The sequence below is a fragment of the Mastomys coucha genome, unplaced genomic scaffold (assembly GCF_008632895.1).
Source record: "Mastomys coucha isolate ucsf_1 unplaced genomic scaffold, UCSF_Mcou_1 pScaffold8, whole genome shotgun sequence".
In the NCBI taxonomy this organism is placed as follows: domain Eukaryota; kingdom Metazoa; phylum Chordata; class Mammalia; order Rodentia; family Muridae; genus Mastomys; species Mastomys coucha.
Window position 1 is genome coordinate 79922672 of NW_022196914.1, and position 23402 is coordinate 79946073.

The 23402-nt window shown below is 41.4% G+C and overlaps 1 protein-coding gene and 1 long non-coding RNA gene across 9 annotated transcripts in view; one reads left to right on the top strand and one right to left on the bottom strand.

The window, feature by feature from the left end:
- Window positions 1–16472, top strand: part of Ccl28 (C-C motif chemokine ligand 28) — a 28894-nt gene extending 12422 nt beyond the window's left edge. Inside the window, exons 2-3 of the mRNA XM_031359928.1 lie at window positions 10118–10244; window positions 15991–16472. Coding sequence (XP_031215788.1) covers window positions 10118–10244; window positions 15991–16192 — 329 coding nt within the window. The 3' untranslated portion in view covers window positions 16193–16472. The remainder of the gene's footprint in view (window positions 1–10117; window positions 10245–15990) is intronic.
- The window catches only part of LOC116083161, a 30795-nt gene continuing 20840 nt past the window's right edge, over window positions 13448–23402 (bottom strand). For 7 of the 8 annotated variants that reach the window (XR_004115623.1, XR_004115616.1, XR_004115621.1 and 4 more), the window contains 2 exons: window positions 15519–15651; window positions 13448–14148 (listed from right to left, as the gene is read on the bottom strand). This is a non-coding gene — a long non-coding RNA (uncharacterized LOC116083161). The remainder of the gene's footprint in view (window positions 14149–15518; window positions 15652–23402) is intronic. The other variant, XR_004115618.1, reaches the window with a different exon arrangement.

Below are 23402 nucleotides of genomic sequence, written 5' to 3' on the forward strand. Positions count from 1 at the left end.
TCAGAAAAAAAAAAAAAAAGATATTTAATGAAATTAGAGGAGTGGTGACTTCAGGGCAAGATCCCATCTTGTGAAAAGGATGTTGAATATGGGACATCGGCACATGCCAATGTCCCATATTCTAAATTAACTATGTGTTTGTGGTTGTATAATAGTTATATCATGTTAGGTGTTATTATGACCTGGTTATTATTTATGCATTATGAGGTTGTAGGAGGGATAGTTATATCATGTTAAAGTGTTATGACTTGGTTATTGTTTTCATTTAGACATAAGGACATATGATAGTGTGTCAAGTAGACAAGGGGTGGATTGTGATGGCAATTCTTGGTTGTCAAATTGACTATATCTGGAATGAACTGCAATCCAGAAATGGAGGGCACACCTATAATCCAGATCCTGAGGCAGGAAAACAACATGCATTTGATCCAGATCTTAAGGCTGGAAGACACAGGCTTTTGATCTGAATCTTGAAGTGGGATAACACAGGTTTGTTTTTGTTTTTGTTTTTGTTTTTGAAATCTGGATCAACACATGCCTTCAATCCAGATCTTGAGGCATAGTGGCCATGCTTCCAATGATCTTGTGATGAGCAACTGAAGAGAAGCTTAGGTCCAAGCATGGTGGGGCATGCCTTTAATCCCAACACTCGGGAGACAGAGGCATACAGGTCAGCCTGGTCTACAGCACAAGTTATAGAACAACCAGGCTTAGGCAGGGAAGGAAACCATGGAAACTGGAAAGGTGGTGAAGATGTAAATGAGCAAGGTGGCCATGTTCCAGCCTCAGCAAGCAGCAGAACTTGGCAGCTTCAGCTGTTTTGAATTTTAGAATCAAGGATGGAATTTCTCTCTATGACTAAGGAAAGCCCCTGGGGCCAGGAATGTGTCAGGAGTATCCCTGCATAGAGGTTCAGAGTGGACATTGTGTAAAAGGGATTGTAGAATCTCCCTCCACACTAAGGAAAGTTGCTGAGGCCAGGCATGGCCCGTGGAAGGGGTGTCTCTGCATGGAGGCCCAGAAAGGCTATTGTGTGAAGCTGTGAAGGTGGAACCTATATTGCCATGGAGATTCCAAAAGGTTAGAGATGCCAAAGCCATGGGTTATCTGCTGAGAAAAGCTTCTAACAGGGAATGGAACCAGCCCAAGAAATAGAAATGTGTTGCACTCAACATAGCTGAAAGGAGTCAGAGATCTGAAGAGATGCAGAGTTTGGAATTTGAACTGTTTTGTTTTGTTTTGTTTTGTTTCATAAAATTTAGGCCAACCTGGGATACAGAGTAAGGCCCTGCCCCACTAAAAGAAAAAAATCATACATATCACTATACATGTTATTATAGTCTTCTAAATGTAAAGATACAAATTCACTCACTAGGTCTACAAAATATTCTTAGGAAAGGGAAAAATGGTTTCTTCGTAAATTAATTACAGGCAGAAATTCATTTATTGACAGCTCTGAGACAATAGGTAGCCATATTTTAAAAAAAGAATACTGACTTATAATAAATATATAATAAGTGCTGGCTGTAAAGAATATTTTTTATTATGACAGTTTCTTCAAAATAGTACACAAATAACAAACAATAAAGAAAAACTCATTAAGCTATTGTGGGGAAAATATTTTTAATTACTGACAAAAGATCAGTATCGGTCCTGGTTTGCTTTTTCTGTTACTGTGATAAATCACTCTGACAAAAAGCAGGCTGGGAGAGGAAAGAGTTTACATGGCTTACAGTTCCAGGTTTCAGTCCATCTTTGGGGGAAATCAAAGCAGGAACTCAAGGAAGAGCTGAAGCAAAACCCAGAGGAGTCATTTACTGGCTCATTCACTGGATTCTGCTCAGCCAGCTCTTACATTCCCCAGAACAGCCAGCCTAGGGACTGTGCTACCCACAGTGGCCTGGGCCTTCCTACATCAATTAGCTGTCAAGAAAACATCCCATAGTCATGTCATCAGGCCAATCTGATCGACGTCATTTTTCAGTTGAAGTTCAAGTTGCCAATAAAAACTAACCAGGAGAGTATTCAAAAATAATTCAAGTTTCTATAAATAAATTCTGTATTTTTTAAATTTAAACACTTGTCAAATTAGTACTTGGTAATTCATAAGACAAATTGGAATGCTTAGAACTTATCTATAAGGAAATATAAATTAAGTCACATTTTAAAATTGCCAAGAAATGATTCAAGGTGTCCTTCCAGCTAAGACTGCTTTACCACTGAGTTACACCCCCAGACCCAGCAAAGTTTCAAGGCAACATTATGAAATGTTGAAGATGTCAAAAGGTCTAGCTCCCCTCCAGTCCACATTGTAGACATAGTAACTACAGAGCTGTTTGCACAGCCAAGTATAGGCACAGATGCACACATCCTACAACCCAACATCTCGACACACGTGTCTGTTCTGTGGTCCTCCAGGTGCATTCTGGGAGCAGCAGTATCCTCCTCCCCAGGGAAGTTGTTGGGGCTGCACATGCTCAGTTCCCAAGTACTTAACAGTAGCCTCGGGCTTAAGATAACTCCAAATCATTCTGATGCGGGTCACAGTTTGGGGACTACTGACCTAGGGGAATTCCGAGGCAGCCCCAGGTCTTCTTAAGCTCCTGGATGGTCTCTGGATGTAACCCTCAATGCCATTATTTTCTGGTCCTTTGATCCAGAGAATACTGTGTACCTTTTCGTCATACTAGTTACATATTTGCTACCTGGGAATGAGTAGAGTTCCTCCTGCTCATAATTTTTGTGAAAATTAATTAAGGCAGCCTCCAGTGTTCAGCAGATAATCAGTGCTGCTTTGTTCTCACAGGTGTTCATTGAAGCCTTGCTTGCAATAATGAAGTACCGGAAGCGACTGCTTCCAAACAAGACTGAAAGTGGACATGGAAATGGATTATAATTGATATAGTTTGGTTGTGGCTATATGAATGTGTGTGTGTGTGTGTGTTGTTTATTCCTCTCTACCTCTTTAATGTGATGGCACCAAAGCTGCTATTCTTCCCTGACACCCCAGACTTCTCTATCCACAGTCTCCTCCTGTTCTTCCTCAGTGTAATTAGCCTTGAGTGTCTTTTGCTTTAGTAGTAGTCCATATATTTGATTTCTGCTCTATACAAGATACTGTGTTTGGCTAGTAAGTGAGTTACTTATTGTCCATTGGTTGTTAACTTATTCTCCAGGACTGACCAAAGTGTTTGTTTCTTCTGTCCGCAGGAAGGTCTCAGAAACTTTTAAAAGAACATTCTGACCTAGATCTGTTATGCCATGTCCTTCCCAAAGCAAACTGGCACCTGTAAGATTGGTTGTGGGTGAAGCTGGAGCAGATCAGCCAGAGCAGGATGGTAGTTCACAGCCTTTGGCTAGTTCACACGTTAGTGTGTTTTAGACTACATACGTGTACTACTACTTTATAACTCCACTCCTCCGGACTTCTCTCGAATTTACGTTTTTCATCTATTTTCCTTCAGAGGAATCCTAACTACATCAGAAAGATCTGTATTTGTGTAATCTATGATTGGAAATGTCTGTCCCATGACATTCGGCCTCATACAATGGTGGCAGCAGTCTAGTCTTTAAGGGAAGTTATTCACTCCCTGATCTATCATCAGTTCTCCCTACAAAGTAAGTAAGAGTGTCACCTAAATAAAAACAATGCAACTGCAGAATAATTGACATGTAATTCTACCTTTTATTAGCATGGATTAACTGTACAAAATCATGGATTTTATTACATTTTCATACATGTGCTTCCATTGATCCAAGCCTTCTATTAGCATTTTTACTTTCTCTTCGACTCCCCACCCATATTTCTAGTAGACCCCCTTTACCACCTTTTAAAATCTCATCACATTTATCTCTTTGTTTTTTTTTTTTAAAGATTTATTTATTATCGTACATAAGTACACTGTAGCTGTGGGTGTCAGATCTCACTACGGGTGGTTGTGAGCCACCATGTGGTTGCTGGGATTTGAACTCAGGACCTTCGGAAGAGCAGACAGTGCCCTTACCGGCTGAGCCATCTTGCCAGCCCCACATTTATCTCTTTGTCTGGGAGGATGGGTGGGTGCACATATGCTATGGGGCACAAATGTGGAGGTTGGCAACAACTTCCAGAGGGTAGTTCTCTCCTGCCACCATGTGGTCCCCAGAGACCAGGCTCAGGTCATGAAGACACCAGCCACTTTACCTGAGCAATCTTGGCAGCCCCTTTTATGCTCGTGTCGTGTCATTTTCCTCCTAAGCCACTCAGCCACTGACGTGCACTGTAGTACCTTTCGTTGCTGTGGCCAAGAGCAACTTATGGATGAAAGCGGGGACTGTTATTGAAAGGAAACTGTGGAGGCAAAGCAGGAAGCTGAGAGATTGTATCCTCAACTACATACAGGAAACACACACACACACACACAGAGACAGGAACACACAGAGACACAGAGACACAGAGAGACAAAGACAGAAAGACAGAGAGAGAGAGAGAGAGAGAGAGAGAGAGAGAGAGAGAGAGAGAGAGAGAGAGAGAGAGAGAAAGATCTTGTCTCAAAGCCCTCTCTCAGTGATACCGCCTCCGCCTCCATAGCAAGGCTCTGCCTCTTAAAGATTCTACACCAAACGGCTCCACCCACTGGGTACAAAGTGTCCGAATGCCTGAGCCTGTAGGAGACATTTCCATTCATAACAAGGGACGTGGGCAGATCCCATAACCTGGGTGTTGCAAATAGTTCCACAACAAATATGGGTGTGTGGAGTATTTCTGTGATGTGCCGACTTCATTCCTTTGGGCATATATCCAGGAAATGCATAGCTGGATCATATGGTGGTTCCTTTTTTTTTTTTTTTTTTTTTTTTTTTTTTACAGTGGTTGTACTAACTTGGAATCTCCTTGATAATATATCAGGCCCCCCTTTTCCTTTGTATCTTTATTTTTTGGCTTTGATTTGGTTATGGTTTTTGGTTTTGATGGTTCTCACTCTGACTGCCATAAGACATAATCTCACTGTACCTTTAAATTATATTTCCCCAGTAGCTAAAGATGCTGAAAATTGTTCTCATTTATTTATAAATTAGGGTTTTTTTTTCCATCTGGAAAGTGTCTATTGAGTTCATTTGCTCACTTGTTAACAGGGTTATTCATTTTTTTTGAAGTGTTTGGTTTCTTTCCTTTCTGTATACATCCTGGATATTCTATGAATAGCTGGCAAAGGGTTGTTCTGAATTTGAGCTCTGTCTCTCCATTATTTTTCTTTGGCTGTGCAGAAGCTTATGAATTCGATGCAATCCGATCTCTCAATCCTTGCTATTAATCCCTGAGCGGCTGCAGCAATATTCAGAAACTCTTTACCTGTGTCTTGACGTTTCCCTCTATGTTTTTCACTAGAAGTTCCAAACATAATTCTCTTCTTCAGCCTACTTGGTACTTCTAAAGCTCTCTTACGCAAAATTCTGGAGTCGTGACTGAAATCAAAGCAGCTGAGTGGCTTTTTTTTTTTTTTTCTTTTGGGAAATGCTGGCAGGACTTTGCATAAGAGAACCTCTAGGGGGCAATGTCATCCAACAGACTCTTGACACTGCCCTCATCCACTCTCTCCTGTTCATTTTTTCATCAACCAACTTCCTATGAGCCTCTTCAGAGTTATTTCTGGTCTTTTGTATTTTGGACCATATCAAGACATCTCTGGTCATAACTGTCAACATATACTAAACGCTTAGCTGCTTATGGTCTTTTAATTAGGTAATCTCACAGATCAAGTCGTCTCCAGATGAACTAATATATCTTTATATGAGTAGTGTATCTAATATATAGGTCCCTGAGGCCCTTTGACGTAAGACTATTTTTTGAGTTGATACCAGCACTTGGGTAACTCATATCCCTTAACTCACAGGATTTCTGTGACTCCTCATCCCCATGCTTCTAAAGGGCACAGGCCATGACTGAGTGTTGCTTGGAACTGTTAACTGTATTCTGAAGCTAGCAGCCTTCATGGCTTCCACCCTGGGACTTCTGTATAGCCTTATAAAATCAGATAGTTTTTACTGCTCCTGTGACAAATACTTGAGAAACACAACTTAAAAGGAAAATTTGGTCATTTCGTTTAATGGTTTCTGAAGTTTCAGTCTGTAGTCCTTGGCTTTGTTGACTCTGGGCCTGTGTCAAGGCAGAACATGTCTGCAGTGGGATCAAGTTGCAGAGGCCACTCACCCCATGACCCACAGGAAGCAGAGACAACAGGATGCGCTCAGTAACCCACTTTCTCCCACTAGGTCCCCTCTCCTAAAATCTCCATCACCTCCCAAAATAATGCCATCATCTGGGGACCAACCGTTCAATACATGAATGTGTGAGGGATACTCCAATCGAACGATAGCACATATAGTGAGACAGTTAAGTGTGTAGATGGATACATGGGCAAACTCAGTGTTGTAATTTGGGATAGCTAGAGTCTAACTGGGAGAATGAGCAGTTTGAAAAACAAATGATTTTAGGAAATCTGTGTATTAATAAACAACTATAGCTGGGCGGTGGTGGCGCACACCTTTAATCCCAGCACTTGGGAGGCAGAGGCAAGCAGATTTCTGAGTTCAGCCTGGTCTACAGAGTGAGTTCCAGGACAGCCAGGGTCTCAAAAAAAAAAAAACAAATAAAAAATAAATAAACAACTATAATTAGTGTCTACACACCAACATTCATTATTTTAAAATGTGACTCAGGGATTTTTGATATAACCACAGTTGTGAACCCTTCACTGCTCTAATTATAGCATGTTTTCTTTTCTTTCTTTCTTTTTTATCATAACGAAAGGATATCCTGTTAGCAACCGCTCCCATTTCCTCCTTCCGGCCTCTGGCAACCATTTATCCACTTTTCATTTCATAGCTTTGCCTGTTCTGGGCATTCCACATAAACTGGGTTTTGCAATGTATGCATGGTTTGTCCTTCTGTGGATGGTTTCTTCCAGCTATGATCCCATAGAATTTTGAATATATCTCACTGAGCACTTACTTTGTTTTTTTGCTAGTAATGGAAACCAGGATTTTCTAATACTAGGCAAGCATTCTACCAATGAGCTACGTCCCCTGCCCAATACTCATTTAGTAGGTTATAGTAACTTGACCATCCGCCAGACTCCCATTGGACTATTGGGCATCATAACGTCAGATATTTCAAATTGAAAGTCTGTCACATGGTGGGCACTTGAAAAATATTTTCTGGACAAACTTTTTCTACTTCTAGAACATCTGGTTGACTCTATGCACACCTATGTGCCTAGCAAAATGAAAACCTCTGACTAGACATAGAAAACTGGAATAAAGCAAGATCCTGGTGCATGATGGTCTACTCTGGGGAATGATCATTTTCCTCCTTTGAGAAGTGGAGCTGAGCAGAAGAGCAAATGCTTTGTATCACCTGTATAGTTAAAGTTCACACACAGTTATTAACTAGATGCATAGTTTACATGTTTTTGAAGATTTTTTGTAAATAGACTTACATAGACATGTAATTTAGACATTTAGGGATACTTTGTGTAACCTATTTTCTTGGGAATTTAAAAAATACATCAAATTGAAACTCTTTTATTCCCCTACAGTTTTTTGCATATATTCATTACATATGGTAACATTTCATTATGACATATATTTGATTATGTGCATCCCCACCACCTTTCGCTTCTGTTGCTCTTCATCCTCATCCAAGTCAGAACCCCCTTTCCTTTCATGTCCTTTCCTCCTGCTGTGCTTGGTTATGACCTGGTGAGTTTCTTTAGGGTTCTTTATGTAGAACAATGAGCACCTTACTAGTGGCTGCCCCACTGAAAAAGGTGTCTTTCATTCCCCCCACAACCATTAACTGACTATGGGTCCTCTGGGAGGGATGAGGCCTTTGGGCCTCTCCACTCTTATGACAAGATGCAAATGGGCTTTCTTGAAGGTCTCGAGCCTTTCTCCACATTACAGGCATTGGTATCTGTGGTTTATCCGTACCGAGCACATCCTTTACTGCTCTCGGATGAGGGCCTACTAGTGAGCTGTTAGTGGGCATTTTGGGTAAGTTCTTTGAGTTCTTTCTCTTCTACTGTAGCTGCTTATTGAGACAAGCTGTTTCTGCAGTGATGTTTGATGATGATATTCTACAAGTTAAGGCTTATTGTATTATTTTCTTTATCTCAAGATATTTTCTAGTTCCACTATGATTTATTTCTTAGCTCAAAAGTTGTTCAAGTGTGTGCTGTTAAATCTCCTTGTATTTATCCATTTTCTTGTTTGATCCCTAGAACCATCATGGGGGAAGGAGAGAACCATCTCCCAGAAGCTTAATTCCCTGGGCCAGCAGGATTTTTATCCTAAGAATTAAGTTCCAAATTGCCTTTACTACACACTCTTGAGTATAGGGGTATACAATTTCACTTATTTTGCATCTCCCATTGACTAAAATTATGTTGGAAATGGTCTAACTCATTTTTTAAAAAATATCTCCTTTAATGATTGAATGAGCAATGAGTAAGCAAGTAAATTAATGACAACAAAGTTTTGGTGTTTAACCCTTAGTTTTCAAAATGTCCAAACAGTCCGGCTCCTCTGGCTGTGACAGAGGTATTGGGAAGGACATGTCATTTGGGTAATTACACCAGCTGTGATTTCTTTAGTTTCCAGAAGAGGCTGCATATGCATAAGTCCTTGTTAGATGTCTGCAGGAAATTTTAGAATTGTGAAAAAAAAAGTTTTGGTGCTTAGAAATTAGTCAAACAACATTTTAAATCTCATAGTAGTTGCTTTTCTCCTCCAAAGCTTCAGGTAGGCTTGGTACTTTCATGTGGATTAGACATGGACATTCAGTTCTTCCTTCTCCCAGAGGCAGCTACATCTACTGCTTGGAGAGGCACCGGAGAGATTTAAGATTTTTATTTATTTTACGTACATGAGTGCTCTATTTGTATGTACACTTGTATGCCAGAAGAGGGCGTCAGACCCCATTACAGATGGTTGTGAGTCACCATGTGGTTGCTGGGAATTGAACTCAGGACCTCCGGAAGAGTAGCCAGTGCTCTTAACCGCTGAGCCATCTCTCCAGCCCCCATCTAACTGTTGATTCATTCGGAAGCTCACTTCTGTCTCATTTTGGGGCTGCCACCTGCACGCCTGTTCATCGTGATTTCTAACATTGTTTTATAGTGATATCCAGTGGGTGAGATGGATAAATGTGTGTGTGGCAAATAAGAATTTGCAGCTATTTTAATAGGAATGCATTTTCATATTTGTGCTGTGTCAAATGCCTCCTGTCTTGACAGTATGAGCTCATATATTGACAGCATAAGTCACCTCCGCCAATTAATATGTCTTCATTTTGCTACAAGATGGATTTTCTCAATCTTTATCAAGTAGTGATCTCCTTTTCACAAAAGCTCGGCCTCCTCAGACGGTCATTTGAGGATTTAGTGATGCTAGTTCAGCATTTCCTAAATCGCATTTTCCAACACTGACCTTGCCTAGCTACTCTGTTCAGAAAAGGCACCCCAAACTGTGTTCCATGCTTTGGTCTCAGAATTTTTTTAATGTTTTGGTTTTTTAGACAGAATCTCACTGTGTAGCTCAGGCCGATCTGGTTTCCGAATGCTGGGATTACGGGTGTGTGCCACTATGCTTCTTGATGTTCTGATGGTGCTCAAAACCAAATCAGTGAGCTCATGCATGTATGCTGGGAAAGCCAAGTCAAGTCCTTCTAACAGAAAACGTCAAGCCTTCAGCCGAGGCCCATGAGGCCTCTCTTCTTCAAAACGAACTGCACTGGACAGACACCACTGACCCCGCTCTTTCCATCCTCCCCCTGCAGCTCGGTCAGTCAGCATCACTGACCCCACCCTTTCCATCCTCCACCTGCAGCCCTGTCAGGATCACTGGCTGCAGCTTTTTCTGTCTCTCACCTCTTTTGTCATTTTGCCCAGACTCTCATTTTCTCTCTCATAATGCAGCTTAAGTTCTAGAATGTGGAGATGCATCCTGTCCTTGTCTACTCTCACAAAAGCCTGAGAAGTACTTACCATCTGTTTCCCCGGAACCTTGAACATGAAGACAGGCTGCTAGTCTGAGGATGGTAATGTTACCATAACGTAAGCTCTCCCCTTTCTTGCAGCCATACTTCCCATAGCCGCCAGCTGTTGCACTGAATTGTCTCATCATGTTTCCAGAAGACTTCTGGAAAGAGTGAATTCGTGCAGCATCCAGAGAGCTGATGGGGACTGTGACCTGGCTGCTGTCATGTGAGTGTCCCTCAAGCAAGGACATGGGAAACCGAATGCTGATTATCCCCTTGGCTAACAAGCAATAGTCTGAAATGCTTTGTCTGACACACAACCTACCCATCATTCAAACAAGTGCAGGAAGAGTAAGTCTTCTGTCCCTTGAGCACCAGGCTATTTGGAGTAAATAAACACACAATCTCTCTGTGCAGGAATGCCCTGAGTCCTACCCTTACCCTTCAGCCACCAACAATGCTGTTTTGGGGTGACATGTCCTTGGTCACCAGAAATCATTGGTAACTTTACTAAAACAGAGCAATCAGAAATGACACTGTCTATGGCACAGCGTTAAAACTGTAACATTCCTCAGGCCGGAGAGAGCGGCTGACGTTTTCACTCTGAATTCAACAGGGATGTGTAAGATCTGAAACGTACTAGTCACAGGACCAATTGCAGATGCACTCTAATTGCAGATGCTCTCATCTGCTTAAGATTCCAGAGTGTTAGTTCCTGGTGAACCTCCTGGTCCTCCTAGCCCTTCCACTGCATCCCCCACCCCCAAGGGAACTGGAGGCCAACAACAACAACATGAGAGGAAAGCAGAATTTGTTTTCCTGTCATGCAGAAAAACCAGTGGGTAAGATTACTTAGCTCAGCAGGGCAGTGGTGGCACAGGCCTTTAATCCCAGTGGGAGGCAGAGGCAGGAGGATCTCTGTGAGTTCAAGGCCAGCCTGGTCTACAGAGTTAGTTCCAGGACAGCTAGGGATACACAGAGAAACCCTATCTCACAAAACAAAACAGAAAAAGATTACACAGTTCATTGGCTGCATTGCTAGCAAACAGCAGAAATAGGATTCCATGCAGCTCTCCTGCTTAAGAACACTCTACATCTTCCATGGTCATTGAAAAGGAAGAGTGAAGCTCACCATAACGTGATTTTCCAAGGTCAGGTATGGTGACATATGCCTGTAATCCGAGCCTTTGGGAAAGTAAGGCAGAGGAGTCACCAGTTCAAGGTCAGCCTGGGTCACATAGTGATAGTTTATCTCAACAAAGACAAACCTTATCCTCTTAAGTTCTGTTGTGTTAGATGTGAGTTATCTCACTGGCACGCTGACTTTAACACTGCTTGTCCATCTGAGTGATGCTACTGAGCCGTTTGACATTCTTCCCTTTGGAATATAAAATATTGGAATATTAAACACACCACTCCTTATGCCAAAGCTCTTGAGACACCCAGGAACCTTTGTTCTAGTAACAATGTGGACAAGAAACCATAAACTGAGGCTACAGCAGAGACTCGGTGGTTTCTGGTTTTCTGAAGTCTCTAAGACATTTTTATCCTGTTGTGTTCTCTTGGCCCATAGAATAAATTTCTATAAGCTGGCAGTTTAAATCACTTCTACAGTTACACACACACACACACTCACACACACTCACACTCACACACACACACACACACTTGTTTTCAAAAGAAAGGAGTAATATAGTGGTTAGAGTGTGCCATGTGCCTTATTATTGCCATTTTATTGTTAGAATGAGAGCATGAATGCTGAGGATTTTTCTGCATCTTTAGAGATACCCACTCACTACAGAAGTTGAGAAATCCCTATCCAAGACAAAAGATTCTTAAAATGACAGAGCAAGAGTTCATAAGCTATTCATTGACAGACAACCTTCAGATTAGGGGCATCAATTCCTTGACACTTTTATGTGTAAACATGTTCCCTGGGAGAAGGGTTTTTTCCCATGGATTTTATAAAATTCCCAAAGGAGTCAGAGGTCTATATTAAGTTTTAAAACTACACTTGGGATCAAATGCTGAAGAACAAATGATTATTTGTCCAAGATTAAATAATGTCAAGTGTCTAGAGTGGAACAAAGAAGGTGGAGAGATGGAGAACTCTCTCCATATCTCTTCAGTTTACACACTACCCAGGATACATCAATGTGGATGGTTTAGTCATTGGGAACTAGTGTTATCTGTGGCTAGAAGTCCAGGGCACATACTAGAAGGTGGCTTCTTCTAAGGGGTGCTTCATGTTCCTAACATTTGGACAATCTCTGTGCCATAGTTTGAAATCATAGATCTCCTACAGGCTTATTACAGAATAACTTATCTGCAGCTAGTGCCCCTATTCTGGGAGGTTTGATAAACTCTAGAAGGTGAGGCCCACTGGAGATAGGGCCTGGTCGGAGGAAGTGCATCACTAGGTCCTGCTTCCTGTCCATCACAATATGAAGAACCCCTTCCACGATAATCCCACTGTCATGATGTTGTCACGAAATGCTTAGCGCCAATCATTCATGGGCTGAACCCTCTGAGACCATGACCCTCCCCTAAATCTCTTCTTTAAATAGTCCTCTAAGATTAATATAGTATACTCAATGGAAATTCTACCAGTATTTTATTTAATCTTAATAAATATCATTGGTAATAGTTGGCAAATCAAAACTTCATAAGTCATTGATAGCAACTTGAGTTATTGGGTGATTTGCATTGAATCTGTACTACTGAACTAAACCGACCAAGCCTGTTCTGGTTGCTCCAAGAAACACTAAACTTCCCACTGTTCCCCTCAAGTCCTTCCACATCAGTGGCATGCATGTCTGGCACTGAAGCCTAAAGGAGGACTAAGAACACTGACAGGGAAGTCTCAGGTAGAGTTAGAAAAATAGAAAAAGTATCCAAGGGTATTTAAAAGACAGCTTGTTGGGATTACCAGAGAATACCATAGGTAATAGGATTTCATTTTGGGGGAGGTGGTGGTTAATGGATGTCAGAGATCTAAAAGGCATAGAACAAAAATGGTGTAAGCTCTGTGTTACTTTCCTACTTCTCTGACCGGAACACCTGACAGAAACAGTGTGATGGAGGAAAGGTTTATTCCACTGATGGTTTCTAAGTGTCCCAGTCCATGGTGGTAGTCAAGACATGGTGGATTCATGGTGAGAGGCTGTGTGTGGCAGAGGCTCTTCACACCATCGTGGACCAGGAAGCAGAGAGTACACCCAGAACCAATTACTAGACTATGACTTTCCAAGTCAGGTGGAAGGTGAATGCATAAACCAGCGAGGTCCCACCTCTCAAATGTCACAACGCATATCCAGACAGGACCACAGTCAGCGTGAAGTCATTTAAAACATCATCCTGTAAGGACCATTTCAGAGTCAAACCATAGCACCCTCACTTCGATAAGGAAACATGATTAAAGGATTAGCCTTTAGTTTTTAAAAGTACCAGCTTTTAATTAAAAGAAATTATGGAGGCAATCACTGTTTTAAAACATGTAACTTATTCAAGTGCAAATTTGTAAATTGAACTCTGTGCTGATAAAGAAGTTGAAAAATACAGGGCAGCTCTGATTTGGTTTCAAAATTAGATTTTGTATCTTTTAGTGATAGATTATAGACCGTGTCTGTTATGTTTTCTATACTCAATATAAGTAGTAGTATTTTCAAATCATTTCACTCCAAAGCATACAGACCATGACAGTATATAAAGGCTCTACGATTTGAGACCAGTGTTTAAGATACAGAAAACATTGCTTGTATTACAAATGTAACTCACAAGCATCATATAAGCTACAATTAATATTAATTAATAGAAATCAAACATCCATGAGCTTGCTAGACTCTTCCCTTCCATTTTCTGCCTGGAAATAAATCCTTTGTTTCTGATCCTATGGATGATCCTTGTGCTTTTTGATCTCTGAGACAGCAGTTTGCTTGTTTACACCCCCCTACAGTGACTTCATTAAGAAGCTTCCAGAAGTACAATAGGAAGCTGTTATCCTTGGCAGGGGCGGAGGTTTCCTGAAGCTCACGGAGATTCTCTCTTGGAATCTGTTTGTTGTTGTTGTTTTCCTCAATGAAGTCATTCAGGAGGTTAGAACCTCTCAGAAATAAATTTGAAATGCTGCTCTAAGGAAAGGAGAGAGAAATATACTTTAGAGAATGAACCCAGGTATGGTCTCCACAGCAGGAGAGCAGGGTCAGGGTCACTCTACATAGCCCTGGCTGTCCTGGACCACACTGGCCTTGAACTCACAGAGATCCCCCTGCCTTTGCCTCCTAAGTGCTGGGATTAAAGGCATGTGCCACTATGCCCTGCGCATGGGACAATTTGTAACTATGCTACCTGGGTATGTAGAGATTCAGTGAGGTGCGCTGGTGCCTGTTAGGGCTTATGAAACTGTCACGGGGTGTCTGCTGTTGTGTGGGAGAAGCTACCTACCTCTTAGCGCTACCCCATCTTTTAGTCACAAACGAAAGAGCAACAGACTGCAGCTGAGGTTCAGCCCACCTGAGGATTCGAAGCACCATCATAGAGTGGCAATCAAAGTTGTGGCCTTACCAGGCTGGCCAGGAGCCAGGCTTCCCCATGGCTGCCTGTTCCTTTAGCTCCCACACAGTTACTGCCGCCTGTGGCTTCTTTCCCTGTGCATGTTTCTCTCCTTTGGGCATGTAGGAAGGAGCGATATATTTTTTTTTCCCAGCTCAGTGCTGCTACAGCCAGGTTTTCACCCACAAGGACAAAACAACTGGCTGCTAAGAATCAGCTCGGGTTCCAAAGCCGTCTCCATGTCCAGCTTAGAGAATATGCCACAGACTGGGTGCTAAAGCCCACCCACACCCTTCCACATTCTCCTCCCCTGTTGAGTCTACACATTATCTCATAATGATTTCTCTTAGAAGAAGTAGTCTCTTCCCTGCCTCTTCCTTCATTTCCTCGTGAATATCAAGCTCGAGGGTTTCAATTTATCAGGACACACCAACATTATACATGTAGCTACAGCAAGATTTCATCAGATCTGCCTGGCACCTAATGGAGAGTTTAAAGTCACCTATTTTTTTTTTTAACAACAAGAGAGTCTTCTACTTACCCTAATTTGTGAGTGCTACCCCATAGAAAAATGGAAACAAATTCTGAATTCTAATTTAGAACTACATTATATTAAGTTTTATTGGACAACACAATATTTTGGTAGATTTTTCTATTGGCCAAATTTGACTTCACATCTGCAATGAGTTAGTGAGTTCCTACGATACATAAGGGCTTTTCAAAATTATATCTAGATTATTGCTCTATCAAGATGTAATGTCACTTCAGTGGGAGAAATAAATCAATTCTTAGAACAAAAGGCATGGGAAATTAGGGACCAGCAGAGGTATAACCCAAGTGCAGACTCACAGGGAAGAAAGAGGGTCTGCCGCTGATTGGCTTGTCCGGATGCGCAGTGAGGATGAATTGGTTTTATTTCATGTTTAAACATGGAAGCAAATTACTTTACCTGGGTCTGTTATTATTGGTTTTTTTTTCTTCCTTTGTTTCTCTTTTTCCCCCTTCTCTTCTTTTTCCCTTTCTCTTCCTCTTCATCCAATTTCCTTTTCCCTGGTCCTCAGTTTAATACTTTCTGCAGACATCTGAAGACAATGGAAACAATATCTGTAAAACAAGGATTTATCCTCTTGGTGTTCAATTTGAAGTCACTACAAATGCAATGTTCAAAGAATGGGGGCTACCCACAAGTCACTAGTTCTTTTATGTATTTGTAATTCTTTTGTTTTTCTTGTCTCAGGCAGGATTTCTCTATGTAGCCCTGACTGTCCTGGAAGTCACTGCAGACCAGTCTGGCCTGGATTTAGAGATCCCCCTGACTCTGCCTCCCCAGTGCTGGGATTAAAGGTGTGTGTCACCACGCCTGGTTTATATTTGTAATTTCTGTGAAGATTCTTTTTTTTTTTTTTCTGTTTTCTCGGCAGCCTTCATGTTAAACGTAGAAGAATCTGTGTCAGCCCGCACAACCGTACTTTGAAGCAGTGGATGAGAGCCTCAGAGGTAAAGAAGAATGGCAAAGAAAACCTCTGCCCCAGAAAGAAACAACTCAGCAGGACGGACAGAAAAGGGAGCACCCCTAGAAAGCATGGAACACGCGGATCACACGGCCACGAAGCCCCTCGGTAGAACAGACATGGGAACCTACAGTAAACTCAAGTGCACCGGCTCATAGTTGGTTATAAATTTCTCAGCTGAATCTTCCTTATTGACACCTAATGGTACTTTGTTTTGTTTTGTTAATGAATAATTGCAGCTAGGGGTGGAAGCATTTGGGAAGCACTTGGGTAGGCTCAATCCCAGCACCAAAAGCAAAACAAATAAAACTGTGCATATGAAACCAATATAGTTAACTTAAAAACTATACAAAATCCATATATATATATATACAAATTTTAACTATACAGAATTCCTCCAACATTTTTTATTCAAGTTCTCCAGTTCTACAGAGAAGTTGAAAGAACAGAACAAGGGCTATGTACATGCTTGCCACTTACATTAGTCACTGCTCTCTCTCTCTCTCTCTCTCTCTCTCTCTCTCCCTCTCTCCCTCTCTCCCTCTCTCCCTCTCTCTGGGTGTGTGTGTGTGTGTGTGTGTGTGTGTGTGTGTATGTGTGTGCCTGAATAGTACATACATATAAGAACTTTTTCGGGCTTGAAAGATGGCTCACTGTTCTTCCGAAGAGCACTGACTATTCTTCCGAAGATCCTGAGTTCAAATCCCAGCAACCACTTGGTGGCTCACAACTATCTGTACAGCTACAGTGTACTCATATACATAAATAAATTAAAAAAAAATAACTTTTTCACTAAGCCATTTGAAAAGTTTCAAATATCATGACCTATGTCTTAATCCATTTCCTGTTACTAAAAGAACATTTCTGATTAGGCAACCCCTAAAGAATGCAAGTTTATTTAGCTCAGGTGCCTGAGGTGAGAACATCTAAGACCTTGGCACTAACAACTGGTTGGCATCTAGTGAGGACCTTCTCACTGGGCCTTAATGTGACAAAGGGCTGCATATGACAAGAATCTCTTCCTTTTCTTATAAAGCCACTAGCATCAGGGAGACTACACCCATGTAGCCTCGTTTAACCCCAACTACACCCAAAGCCCCATCTCCAAATGCCAACATATGGATTTAAGGATACATAAATGCTTGGAGAACACATTCAAACTAGAGCAACACTTCAGTCCTAATTTCTAGACTTATGCTTGCTATCCCTCAAGAATAAACACATTTTCCTAAATAATTACACTAGCATTTTTATACCTGGAAAGCAAGCAATTTCATATTGTCTATATTCGAATGTCTTTATTTCCAGACCACTTTATATAATTCTCTTCAGTCTAGCTCACATATTGCCTTTTATGTTGCTTTAGTATTTTCAACATAAAAATGTCTCTCAGGCTTTCTCTTTCCTCTCCTCCTTCCATTATTCCATAGCATGGACTTCTAGAAAGAGTAAAGGTTAGAGCTCACTCTACACCCCAGGTTTGTCTGACTGGTTCTCGTGGTCATGTTGTAAACTTGGCTCAACCCAGAGAACACAGATCATTGCAATAACATGAGGTTTATTGATCCACGTATGTGGGGTTACCCACCCTCATGGGGGGGGGGGGTCAACCCCGAACTCAGAAAACATACATTGATCCACATATGTGGGTTGCCCACCCTCACGGGGGGTGGGGGTCAACCTTGAACACAGAAAGCACCCATCTTTTATTCTTTACTAAGGGCAGATTCCTGCAACAGGGCTAACTGGCTTACTCTGGTTGGTGGACCACAGGACAAAGGATCTCATCAGGCATTGGTGGGCTTGCTCAGGGGGGCTGTTCTTGGCTTAGTCAGCCAACTTCCCTATCCAGCTCTGCACCTGGCCTTGAAAAGGCCCTGGGAAGGGGCTGAGTAACTAGGTGGTAGGGGGATTGTTGGCAGCAAGATCAGGCTGGCAGTCTGTGGTCTTTTTCGAAATTCACCACGGGGGGGGGGGGTTGGGGGGATTCTTCTGAGAATTGCTAATCTTGTTTTCATGGACCTTAATGTCATTTCGACAACCAGTTATTTTTGTTTTGGCCTTACTTAGCTTAGGCAGAATGGCCTGGTCATTCTGTCTCAACATTCTACCACCAGAACTTTGTTTTTACAACATGTCCTTGGCCATTCCTGGAACACAACTTCTCAGTGTCTGAAGCTGCTGCTTGCTACTGTAAAACTTTGTTTCCACATTGTTTGCTGCTTACAAGAGCTGGAATATGGCTCTCTTGTTTTACTTTATTTCTACATCTCCAGAACTCTGTTTTTCACTTTATTACTTCAGATTTTTCCATTTCAAGCTTCCTAGGAAGATTTGTACACATCTTGTCTCCTTTGTGGTTCAGTAACATTATTTTCTAAGTAGGTGAGTGTAAGCCAAGTGGTGCTTAGAGATTTGAGTAGCTATGATCCTGTTGTAAACTCTTAATGCTGAGAAACTTGGCCTCACTGCCTAGAAACTTATCTCCTGTTGTGGTTCTCAGAGTAATGGCTGTAAAATACAGGGATAAGTCCTGGACTGGTGGGTAATTTTGTATTGTTCTTAACAAGAATCTCAATCTCTCTCTCCCCACCTCTCTGCTTCCTCTCTCTATGTCTCTGTCTCTCTGTCTCTGTCTCTCTGTTTCTGTCTCTCTCTCCTTCTCTCCCTCCCGCCCCCTGCCTCTGTGTGTGTGTGTGTGTGTGTGTGTGTGTGTGTGTGTGTTGAGAAAAGGACTCATGTACCTCTGACTGACCCAGAACCAGCTAAGCAGACCAGGCTGGTCTTGAACTCACAGAGATCCAACTGCTTCTGCTTCCTGAATGCTAGGAGCAAAGGCATGCACCACCACATTTGACTCTAGACACCAATTTTTTAAAACTCCTAGTCCATCTCCTCCATGTTTTCTGAGTTGATTCACTTCAGAGGAAAAGTTTAGACACATGGTAAAAGCTCATTTGCTGTGACAAGCATTAGAGCAGGAGCAGTTTTTCAGGGTGTCGGGGCTGTCTTGGGGAGTCCCAGGAGGTGATATTACTTGGATTACTTGGAGGTACAAATGGAACACAACAAAGTGTTCCATTCCTGGACTCTTATAGGTTCTCCTTGAAGCCTCCATAGTGGGCTGAGTTATGTAGACATGAAGGTGGGAAGGGAACTCTGTCACTGGTGTTCCCAAAGGGTGGGGGGACATATGCTGGTTTATATAGCATGAAAACATCTGCCACGAGCACTGTGGGTGATGATTATAGGCAAAAGCCATAGTTATAGACCAAAATGAACCTCAACCTGATCCGATGTACTTTATCATACCCTTAAAGTGGAGGAAACTGCAAAATGCTTCAGTCTTTTGTTTCTGACATCTTTTTTATCAGGTCAGTCTGTGAAGCTATTATCAGATTTTGTCCAGAAGTATAACATTCTTCTGTTCATTCTGGCATGCCCTTGAAAGGCAATCCTTGTACTAACCAGCATCACCAAACTGCAGGCCTAAATGCCAAAGAAAACAACACTGAATTTAAAATTGTAGTAAAATACAATAATATAAAATCAAAGCAAATCACAGATTTTAAATTAGTCCCAATGGCCATGCTGAAAAGTTAAAACAAAAACCAAAACATTGATCTTTGAGTATTTCAACTGTGACCATTTGAATCAGATAAATATTTTTGTTTTATTTCTGCTTGTAACTCACATCATCCATAATTTGATACAATTTGGAGTTGATATAAATGACCGTATTTTGTATGCTGTATTTTAAAAACTGGTTTGGGTAAGTGTTCTCAAAGGCCTGTGTAATGAAGGTTTGCTTGTTCTTCATCCTGTGGTGATCCTGGGAAGCAGGGGAAAATTTGGAGTGTGAAGTCTAGTGGAAAAAACTTAGATTCCTGGGGTGTGTGTCCTGTCTTTGTTTCACACTACCAAGAAGTAAGCAGCTTCCTTGGTCCGTATTTCCACCACAAAATATTCTGTCTGCCACAGGCCCAGTAGTAATGGACCATGGACTGAAACTTCTAAAACTGAGAACCAAAATAAGCCTTTCAGCTTTTTAAGTTGATTTGTCTCAAATACTTGTTACAGAAATAGAGAGTGAATGCAAAGATTTTATTGTAATGTAAATAGCTAATGATTATCAAAATAAAAAAAGCTCTTCAAGACTACCATGTGTGCTTAGTAAAATATCAGTTTTATTATACTATGTACAATATTGTTACTATACTACAAGTTACTTAAAGTACTAAGTCACCCAGGTTAACTGTACACCTTTTTTTAATGTATTCTTATTCTTTATTAAAAACTATACAATTTATTATAAATTGTATTCATTGATGCTTTTGTTAAAAAAAAAAACAAAAGAGCAGCTCAATTTATTGCACACCCTTCTTCCTATTCTGAGACTTAATTCCTTGATTAATGTCTTTAAGGCCTTTTAAACATTTTTAGTTCTTTTAGGGGATTAGTACCTTAATTTCAAGAACTTAAAGTGTCATTTGCTTTTGCATTTTAGCCACTATCTATTGCTTCCTATCATCCTCACGTCCTCTCTTCTCCCTCCCCAACCTGGTTTATGCATTTTATTGCTGTTATTTGTAAACCTCACCTGTTATAACTAGTTCCCACTCCTTAGTGCACAGACCCTGCCTCTTCTTTTCCTACTCTCCTTCCATATTCTGCCAGCTATACTTACACATTGATTTATATGCATGAGATTGGATAGTATAGTTTCATAATATACTAATAATTGCCTTCATGTTTCTCCTTGAGTGGGTTTCCCTACCCTGACAATTCTGACAATTTGAGCTGGATCATTCTTTGTTCAGGGAGTTCTCCTATAGATCTGTTCTATTCTTGTTCTGGTGAGTCACTTGCTTGAGGACTACTCAAAAAGATGGCAGAGAATTCTCTGTCTGTACTTGGGAAGAAGCTCATAGTTCTAAGAGTATAGATAACTGAGTAGTTCATATCTACTGTAGGGAGGTTGTATCCTTCCATTCAAGCAGTACCTCTGGTCCCTACATACTAAGTATCACTAAATGTCTCTGGATGATACCAGATGTCTCTTGGGCAGATGAAGCAAAATTATCCTTCTTCCAATTATAAACTACCAATTTTAAACTAGAAAGGCAGTTTAATTGAAGAACATGTAGGATGACCCCAATATTTCTTACTCTGGTAGATACATACCAGCCTATCAAACATGTCAAGCATAATCCATGTGCTATATTGAAGGTATTTTGCATCAATAACTAAGGTCACAGATCAGTGACCTTAAGATGGAGAGATTATTTAAGCAGGAATGACTAAACCCCTGGATACTTTTATAGGTCTTAAAGTCAGAGAGGGAAAACAGAGAAATTCAAAGCATAAGGCATTCAGAGATCCTGTATTCATCATATTGCTTGTAAGCCTGAATTCCTAGAGAGCTTTGGTGACCCAGAATTCCCAGAGGGTTTCTGTCTGGCACTTTGTCAGAACTCAGCCAGTAAATTCACACTTTCTTTACCACCATCAACCAGGCATGGTTGGTGTTCCAGGTAAAGATGGCTACCATCTGGTTCTGAATATCCTCTGGAGTATACAATGAGTGAGCAGTGATGGTTGGAAACCAACCATCAGAGGGAAGCCAATCCAGCCAGTGGGACAAACTGCTGGTCTCCTACATGGAAGCTACTGGTCAGGAGGCATCTCCCAGTGTGATATGTCTTCAGTCAAGACATGTTTGTTATAGCAACTTGGATACTACTGCCAAAAGGCAGAGGATATTGGCTCCTGGGAATGTTAGAGCACAGGTTGGCCCAGGAAATGCCTCACCATGGTCCCGGCCTTGGTGCAGCAGTTGAACTTCAAAGCACTGAAGGGATGTGGCTCAGAGAGCTCACCGTTCACTCACCACTGTGCATCCAAGTCATCACCACCACAAGAAAGTGTACAGTCAGCCCAGCATATCCTTATGCTGTCTGTGCTTTCTGTGTCAGCTTTTGTGACCACACTTCCTCTTTTCTGTAGAGACAATAGTCACCCTAACAATTTCCCTTTGCAATGACCCCATTTCCAAATAAAGTCTCACCTTGAGGAACTTGGAATTAGAATTTCATCATGAGAACTTGGTTGACACAAGAGACACAATTCAGCCCATCATGAGAAGGTGGTTGGACATAGCACTACCCTGAACATGCTACTCACTGCCTAGTAACAAACTGCGTCATTCCACTTCTGAAATAAGGACATCACATGTCTTTGCTTGCAGCTGATGCTCTGTCATTGTTGGAAGAGCAAATGGATGATCAGGCAATGTATGTTTAGATGCATTATAGTTGTTTTAAAAAATACTATGAAACAGAAAATTAAGTCCTTTCAAATGGCAGTAATTACTCTTTTGTTTTGAATACTATGGAACAATCTAGACATGTTAGAAATGTTATACTTGTCTGTGGGATAACCTCAGAGTCATCTTCCCCTAGATATTATGAAAGGGGAAAATCAAGGACAGAGATGTTAAACAATTTCCTCAGAGGCAAATCTATTAAGTAGTAGAAACCTGGGATCCAGCCGTGGGTTTTGTCAGTGCTAAACCCTGACCCACTTCTCTGTATATCACACACACTGTCAAGTGGTCTCTAGCAGGTTTAGTCACTCTGGTTAAAGACTTGAGAAAGTACCTCGTTGCTGCCAAGGTGGTTACAGTATTAAAAAGTGGGACCTTTAAGACAAGACTAGATTAGTAAGATTGCAGAGACGGCTCAGGAGTCAAGAGCACTGGTTATTCTTCCAGGGATTGCAGATTCAACTCCCAGCACCTACACGGTGGTTCACAGCCATTTGTAAATCCAACTTTAGGGGAGTTGACACCCCTTCTGGCCTCTGTGGCCACCAACCACACATGGTGCCTAGACACACGTATAAAATAAAATAGTAACTAGAGTAAAGCTCTTATAGAGGTAGTCAGTTAACCCAGGAGTAGTCTCCTAGTAACAGCATCTCTGACCTGATTTTTCTCTGTCTCATGTGCACTTCCTTTGCTCTCTGATACCCTCTGCCACATTCTAACAGGCAACGATTCAGGCTTGCTTTTTGCTGGTGCCATAGCATGTGGCAGCCAGAGGTCAACTTTGAAGAGCCAGCTCTCTTCTGTCACCTTGTGGGATCCAGTGATCTCAGGTTGCTAAGTCTCCCTATAAGCACCTTTACCCACAGAGCAATCCTACTATGCAACTTTGACTCAGTATAAAATCACCTGGGAAAAGACTCTCAATGAGGGATTGTCCAGATTATAGTATTCCATGGGCATGTACATTTGTACGTTGAGATGATGATGATAATGA